This window comes from Cordyceps fumosorosea (genome assembly GCF_001636725.1).
Source record: "Cordyceps fumosorosea ARSEF 2679 chromosome Unknown scaffold_101, whole genome shotgun sequence".
In the NCBI taxonomy this organism is placed as follows: domain Eukaryota; kingdom Fungi; phylum Ascomycota; class Sordariomycetes; order Hypocreales; family Cordycipitaceae; genus Cordyceps; species Cordyceps fumosorosea.
The window spans coordinates 7,864-16,407 of record NW_017387401.1 but is presented as its reverse complement, the minus strand read 5'-3'; the positions used below and the strand labels follow the sequence as shown (position 1 = coordinate 16,407).

At 50.1% G+C, this 8,544-nt stretch overlaps 1 protein-coding gene across 1 annotated transcript; it reads left to right on the top strand.

Moving 5' to 3' along the window:
* Window positions 1-2,591: 2,591 nt before the first annotated feature.
* On the top strand, window positions 2,592-8,329 carry ISF_09929 (glycosyltransferase family 48; the record flags this gene model as incomplete). The annotated part of the gene is made up of 3 exons (XM_018853528.1): window positions 2,592-2,836; window positions 2,889-7,976; window positions 8,035-8,329. 3 exons carry the CDS (start codon window positions 2,592-2,594, stop codon window positions 8,327-8,329), a joined length of 5,628 nt encoding a protein of 1,875 aa, XP_018699284.1.
* Window positions 8,330-8,544: the final 215 nt, after the last annotated feature.

The window sequence follows — 8,544 nt, the reverse complement described above, 5'->3', positions numbered from 1 at the left end:
GTGGTTTTTCTGCGGAAGGAAGAGAAATGTTATGGATAAGCCAGTATAGTAAGTAAGTGTATAAAGTGTTGACAGATGATGAGAAGGCGAGGTTGGAGAAATCCTCCATGGAAGTCCCGTCTGCCCCAAAAACACCGGTCTCTCAGCGCACCACTGAGATGATGCTAACACCAAACACTGATTCAAGGTCGAGGGTGAACCTATTTAGGGGCGCCAGTAGAGTAGGATATGTCTCTATTGTGGATAATTAACCCACTACGCATCTTTTTATTTATAATGATAGTAGTGATAGCGACTTAGTATATATTATAATACATCTTCTAGACTAGAAAGGCATTACTTTAAAAAGCTCTACTAAGTCCCTAGTTTAGTATACTATTAGTAGCTAGGTTGGAAAGTATAAAGTAATACTAAAGAATTTAAAGGATAGTCTAGCTTTTATATTATAGAAACTTAATAAGTTAGAAAGTGAGTAGCCTATTAAGTGATATTATGTGTAATATCCACAGTAAGGCTTAAGCTAGCGCAAAATTGTATTAACTATTATATGAACGAACACTTCTTTATAGAATCTACCCTAAACTTTAGAATTCAGCCTCACTGAAGTAATGAAAAATGCTACTGCCGTCGCGAGCGACAACACAACGAGGGAAGTCTAAGAGAGGCTAAAGTACCTGTATGAGGAGCTGCGTGACAGGATCTAAGACGTTCAGCTGGAGATGCACTCTAACAGCGTTGCGCGTCTAGTAAACAAGCTATCAAGCTGCTGCACGAGCATAATCGTTAAATTGCGAGGGATCGATAACTTGCCCATTCATACTCTGCCTAAGACTTATACTAGCCTGCAGGATCTTCAAGGTGAGCACCATCACGGAAGATGACACAGCGAGAGGTCAGTCGCGACTACGATCAAATTTCTAGTTATCGGCGTCTATAGGAAACATCGATGACATTCTTAAACGCTTACAGCTGAACACAAACGTCCCGTACATAAAAAAGCGCCAGCAGCTTAAAGTATACTTAGGTCTACGAAAGTTATCGGCGTTATAGGTGGTCCTTTGCTTTAACCTTCCTCATCTCGTGATGCTATCATCTGGGGCGCATAATTGGCTGAAAGATGCTGCCCCTACCGATAGCCTGTGCAGAGAAGGCAGAAAGGGACAGTGCCATTTTGTGCTACCGACGACATGATAGCGTTCCACTAGTATGACCCAGCCTTAATCTCGCTTCATCCTTTAGCTGCCAGCCTGAATGCCATGTCAGGTACAGCAGCGTGCCAAGCATATTAAGGGGGATAAGCCAAGTACGACTGTGGCTGGCCCAACTTTTGCGTGACGCAGCGCAACCCAATAAAAACCAGGCACAGAACACCAAGATAGAGGCAAACTTCCGCTGACTAAACCAGGGCACACCACACTAGAATAGAGAGGGGCTTCCGTCGACTCCAGACTGGCCCCTTTTAGCTGGCTTTTGCCCCTCTTGCCTCTGTCCCTCGCATCGGATGCGCCGGGGACTGAGCGCGGAGAAAAAAAAACACCAACTTGTGGGCGTCTCACGCTAGTTTCTCGCTCGTTCCCTTATGGGAGAAGATCTACTCATATCCAATAGATGAACCGTCTCCTCTGCTACGTCTTAATAGCGCAGTAATATTAAAAGACGTCTTTTTTCTTAATAGCTTCTCCAGCTATTAATCTATACTTAAAGACGTTTATAATATTCATATTACCATCCATTTTCTAGTCAAACATGTGAAGTCCAGTAGTGTGGAAGCTCCAGTTGTGTGGATTAGCTTACCAGGTCCGAGGCGAAAGTTTAACACCCATGTCGTGTATCTTTCGCGACGCTAAGCTTGGTTGAACGACAAGGGTTCATAATGGAAAAGAAAAGGAACTTTGCTGACGGCCCTGGCTTCTACCCTAATATGCTGGTATGGGGAGTGGCTTGCCGGGATGTAAAACGTTCCCGTCCGACCAGGACAGTTTCGATCGCACCATGTCACAGCCACTGCCAGTCTATAAATAGCGCGATGCAATGCCAATCGACGATTATACGCAGAACTAGAGCGAGCCGGGTTACGGATACACGGGCGACACGTTCACGCAAGGAGGCGCTTTATGAGGGCAAGGGCAACATGCATGTCAACAGTGTGACTGATGGCTGGGAGACACTCGTTGAATCAGTTGAGTATGGCATGTCTGTTGCATGAACATACGGGTCAAGATGAGGCATAAATCAGGTACGGGATCGCGGTGGCGGCGGAGATGCCCCGAATCGTCCATACCCGAAAGTCACCGAGCCTGGCAGTGCTCCAAGCAGAAAGCAAGATGTTGTGGTTTCTTCCAGGATAAACTAGTCTGCGCCCTCGTATCGAGAGCCTTCTTCTAACACTGCCACCGCCATAAATTCCGCGTATTGCCCTTACTGGAATGACACGTGAAATTCTTGCCGGATAGGCAAGTTAGCAGGATTTTTCAGGATTTTATGGAGAATACTGTTAAACAAAACAATCGTGCACTATAAAGTAAATCTGCGACGTTGAACCGCCACCTCTCTTCAGACGTCGCAATCTGAAGAGCCATTGATTGCCCAACATGGCGGACCACGGCGACGGAGGTCGCTCCCACCACAACAATTATGATCCCGAGTATTACCGCGACGACGTAGCAGATAACGACTCGCACTATCACAATAACTACGCGGACGACCAGTACAATGGCCATGGCGACTACAGTGCCCACGGCGACTACAACAGTGCCCACGGCGACTATAACAATGCCCACGGCGACTACAACAATGCTCACGGCGATTACAACAATGACGGCTACTATGATGAATCGTACGGTAAATTGATCTGGCAAGAGGTGCGCGCATGCTAATGACGGTAACAGAGGATATTACGAAGCGCAACCACACAATCCATACTACCAGGACGGCGGCTACTACGACACTGACAGCCAGTATGCCGATGAGCATGGCCAATACTACACAGACGGCGCGCGAGACTATTCCGACGCGGGCGGTCGTGGCTTCAGCGGTTCCCACATAGACTATGCGGCTTCCGAAAGGTCTGTCCCGGATTCGGGGATGGGCTACCCTGACGATTTCCCAGCCCTAAACGCCGAACCCTATCCCGCATGGTCGTCAGACAACGCTCCCCTCTCCAAAGAGGAAATCGAGACCATCTTCTTGGAACTGGCGGCCAAGTTCGGCTTTCAAAGAGACAGTATGCGCAACATGTACGATCACTTGATGGTCATGCTCGACTCGAGAGCCTCGAGAATGACGCCCAATCAAGCGCTACTATCGCTCCACGCCGATTACATTGGCGGAGAAAATGCAAACTATCGAAAGTGGTACTTTGCTGCATGTGTTGAGCTGGGTTCCAAATCCGCCGCTCGCAAGTCAAGAAAGAAGTCCAAAAAGAACAACAAGGGCAACGACGCCGACCCCGACGATGCCGACATGGGAGACTTGATGGCCGAGGACAACACCCTTGAGGCAGCCGAGTACCAATGGAGAATCCGCATGAGCCGAATGCTGCCGCAGGAGCGTGCGCGACAGATTGCCCTCTACCTGCTCTGCTGGGGAGAGGCCAACCAAGTGCGCTTCATGCCCGAGGCGCTGTGCTTCATCTTCAAGTGCGCGAATGACTATCTCAACTCTCCCGTGGGGCTGGAAATGACCGAGGAGCCTGTCGAGGAGTGCACGTTCCTCAGCAACGTCATCACACCCTTGTACCAATTCATTCGCGACCAAGTATACGAAATTTCCGACGGCGTGTACGTGCGCCGCGAGAGAGACCACAAGCAAATTATCGGCTACGACGATTGCAACCAGCTTTTCTGGTATCCCGAAGGGATCGCCGGAATCGTCCTCAAAGACGGCGTGAAGCTTGTGGATATCCCCGCGGAAGAGCGGTACCTTAAGCTGAAGGAGGTAAACTGGAAAAAGTGCTTCTTCAAGACGTACAAGGAGACCCGGTCCTGGATGCACATGCTCGTCAACTTCAACCGCATCTGGATCATCCACATCACCATGTTCTGGTTCTATACCTCGCACAACGCCCCAACCCTCCTCGTCAAAGGCTATGAGCAGACAAAGAACCAGCAGCCATCAGGCGCCAAGCAGTTTTCCATTGTCGGGTTCGGTGGTGCAATCGCGACGTTGATCCAGATTATAGCCACACTTGCCGAATGGACGTACGTGCCTCGAAGATGGCCTGGAAGAAAGCATCTCAAAAGCCGGTTTTTTATCCTCATTTTCATCCTAGTCCTCACCATTGCTCCCGGCGTCAAAGTCTTCATGTTTGCGACCAAAAAGGGCGACGCCATGTACAAGGTTGACCTGGCATTGGGCATCGTGCAATTTGTCATTGCAGTGCTCGTGTACATTTACTTTTCCATCGTCCCGCTCGGAAACCTCTTTGGCAAGTTTTGGAAGAGGGATTTTGGAACTCAAGCCAGCGAGGCCTTTACGGCCAGCTTTACTGGGCTCTCCTTCAACGCCCGCGTCACCTCGCTTTTACTTTGGGTCACCGTTTTCGGCATCAAGTTTGGCGTGTCGTACAAGTTCCTAACCCTGTCGTACCGCGATGTCATCCGCTATCTGCAGCTTGCCAAGGTGACCTGCAGCGGTGATCACATCTTCGGGTCAACCGCCGACATCCTATGCAAGAACCAAAACATTATTCTCATCGTCCTCACGGGCATCACGGATGTTATTTTCTTCTTTCTCGATACATATCTCTGGTACGTGCTGGTCAACACGGCGTTTTCAGTGGCGCGTGCCTTTTATCTCGGCTCGTCCATCATGACGCCCTGGCGAAACGTCTTTACACGCCTGCCAAAGCGCATCTACTCCAAGATCCTAGCGGTCCCGGAGATGGAGGTCAAGTACCAACCTAAAGTCCTCATATCGCAGATTTGGAATGCCGTCATCATCTCCATGTATCGAGAGCACCTTCTCGCCATCGAGCATGTCCAGAAGTTGCTCTACTACCAGGTGCCTTCTGAAGAGACTGGAAAGCGTACGCTACGCGCTCCCACGTTCTTCGTGTCCCAAGACGACAATTCATTCAAGACCGAGTTTTTCCCTGCCAATAGTGAGGCGGCGCGTCGAATCTCCTTCTTCGCGCAGTCTTTATCTATGCCACTCCCGGAGCCGGCCCCTGTTGATTCCATGCCTACCTTCACGGTCATGGTTCCCCACTATAGCGAGAAGATCCTGCTGTCATTGCGGGAGATTATTCGTGAGGAGGACAAGTACTCTAGAGTTACCATGCTTGAGTACCTGAAACAATTGCATCCTCACGAATGGCAATGCTTTGTGGAGGACACCAAAACCCTCGCAGATGAGACTGCAGGAGCCGTGAAGACAGAAACGGACAAGGACAGCGAAAGAAAACAGATCGACGACCTTCCATTCTATTGCATCGGATTCAAGTCTTCATCTCCAGAATACACGCTTCGCACCCGTATTTGGTCATCGCTCCGCTCGCAGACACTCTATCGCACTGTTTCCGGCTTTATGAACTATGCTCGCGCGATCAAGCTCTTGTATCGCGTAGAGAATCCGGAAGAGGTGCATCAATTCAGCGGCAACGTAGCTCGACTCGAACAGCAGCTCGAGCGCATGGCGCGGCGAAAGTTTAAGCTGCTACTATCCATGCAGCGCTTCACCAAATTCAGCAGCATCGAAATGGAAAACACAGAATTTATGCTGCGCGCATACCCGGACCTCCAGATTGCCTACCTAGACGAGGAGCCGCCTGAGCTCGAGGGAGAGGAACCTAAAATCTTTTCGACGCTGATTGACGGCCATTCCGAGATTATGGAGAACGGACAGAGAAGACCAAAGTTTCGAGTCCAGCTTTATGGCAATCCGATTCTGGGCGACGGAAAGTCTGATAACCAGAACCACGCGCTCATCTTTTATCGTGGCGAGTACATCCAGCTTGTGGACGCAAACCAGGACAATTACCTCGAAGAGTGTCTCAAGATCCGCAACGTCCTCGCCGAGTTTGAAGAGATGGACGCGAGCAAAGTATCGCCTTATGCTGGCAACTATCAAAGCAAAACCCCAGTTGCCATTGTCGGCGCCCGCGAGTACATCTTTTCCGAAAACATTGGCGTCCTGGGTGACATTGCTGCAGGCAAGGAGCAGACATTTGGTACGCTTTTCGCGCGCACGTTGGCGCACATCGGCGCAAAGCTGCACTACGGTCACCCTGATTTCCTCAACGGCGTCTTCATGACGACGCGTGGCGGCGTGTCTAAGGCGCAGAAAGGCCTGCATCTGAATGAAGATATCTATGCTGGAATGACGGCCATCACTCGCGGCGGTAAAATCAAGCACTCCGAATACTATCAGTGCGGTAAAGGTCGTGACCTCGGCTTTGGCTCCGTCCTTAACTTTACCACCAAGATCGGAACCGGCATGGGCGAGCAGTTCCTATCCCGCGAGTACTACTATATTGGTACCCAGATGTCGCTCGACCGTTTCCTGTCCTTCTACTATGCGCATCCAGGATTCCATGTAAACAACATGTTTATCATGTTTTCTATTCAGCTCTTCTTCATCTGCCTGCTTAACATTGGCGCCCTGACTCACGAGACTATTCCCTGCTACTATAATCGCCAGAAGCCGATTACAGACCTATTGCTGCCCATCGGCTGTGTCAACACTGACGCCTTGAAAGACTGGGTCTGGCGTTGTATCCTGTCCATCTTTGTCGTCTTCTTCATCGCCTTTATCCCCTTGGTGGCCCACGAGGTGATTGACCGGGGCTTCTTCCGTGCATGCACGCGATTCTTGAAGCAGCTGTTTTCCCTCTCCGTCTTTTTCGAGATTTTTGCCTGCCAGGTCTACGCCAATGCCGTCGAGCAGGACATCTCCTACGGCGGCGCACGCTACATCGGCACTGGTCGTGGTTTTGCGACCTCCCGTATCCCTTTTGGCGTGCTCTATTCGCGATTCGCCGGCAATGCCATCTACCTCGGCTTCCGACTCCTGCTGATCCTGCTGTTCGCTTCCGTGACCATCTGGCAGGCTGGGCTGGTTTACTTTTGGATCTCGGTTCTGGCGCTGACGCTCTCGCCGTTCTTGTTCAACCCGCACCAGTTTGCCTGGACAGACTTCTTCCTCGACTACCGCGAGTTCATCCGCTGGCTGTCCCGCGGCAACTCGAGGTCACACAGCTCGTCTTGGATCGCATTCTGCCGCCTGTCGCGCACGAGAATTATCGGACACAAGCGCAAGACCCTGGGCGAGATATCGAGGACCGTGTCGGACATTACGCGGCCGCCCATCTTGAACCTGTTTCTCAGCGAGATTTTGTCGCCGCTCTTGCTGGTTATCGTCACTCTGATCCCGTACCTCTTCATCAATGCGCAGACCGGCGTCACCTCGGCAAATAATGGCCAAGAAAAGATTGTACCGACCGATTCTCTTATCCGCGTCCTCATCATTGCTGTCGCGCCGGTGGGTGTGAATCTGGCTATCCTTGCCGCCATGTTTGGTATGGCTTGTTGCATGGGTCCTGTCTTGAGCATGTGCTGCAAGAAGTTTGGTTCCGTGCTGGCCGCCATTGCCCACGGCGTTGCCGTCGTGATTATGCTGGTTTCGTTTGAGGCGATGTTCGTCTTGGAAAGCTTCAACTTTGCGCGTACCTTGGCCGGCCTCGTCGCCGTCATCGCTATCCAGCGATTCATCATCAAGTTGATCGTCACATTGGCGCTCACGCGAGAGTTCAAGACGGATCAGTCTAATCTCGCCTTTTGGACGGGCAAATGGTACTCGATGGGGTGGCATTCACTGTCGCAGCCCGCCCGTGAGTTGCTTTGCAAGGTGGTCGAGCTGAGCATGTTTGCGGCTGACTTTATCGCTGGGCACTGGCTGCTCTTCCTCATGTTTCCGCTGCTGATCATCCCGAAAATCGACACCCTGCACTCTATGCTCTTGTTTTGGCTTCTACCGAGGTATGTTGATGTCTTATTCCCATCGCCGTCTGTGCTGTATCGCTGACCTAGTCTCTAGTCGCCAGATACGCCCACCCATTTATTCGATCAAGCAGTCTAGACTGCGAAAACGGCAGGTGGCTCGATTCGCCGCCATGTACTTTGTGCTCCTCATCGTGTTTGTTGGCATGATTGCCGGGCCAATCGCGTACAATAATTCCCAGAAGAATGTTTCGTTTTTGAGCGACATATCGAATATTGGAGGCTTTATACTGGTGCAACCAAACCACCAAGACAACAATAATACGTCCAACGATACCACTCTATCCACCGACACAACCAGTTCAGGCACGCCCACAGCTACACTGTCCTAAGTGTATTTTGTAGTATAGATAGATATATAATAATAATAATATATTCCTGTTTGCGTCTTAGGTTGTATAAGAAGCTCTATATATTTTAGCTATAAGAATGGCTTAAATGCTTAGATTGGTTTAGGTTAAAGTAGTAATAAATCTTATATTACTATTTTAAATAGCCTATAATATAGCATTATAATTTCTTAGGCCTTTAGTAGTTAGAATAGAGG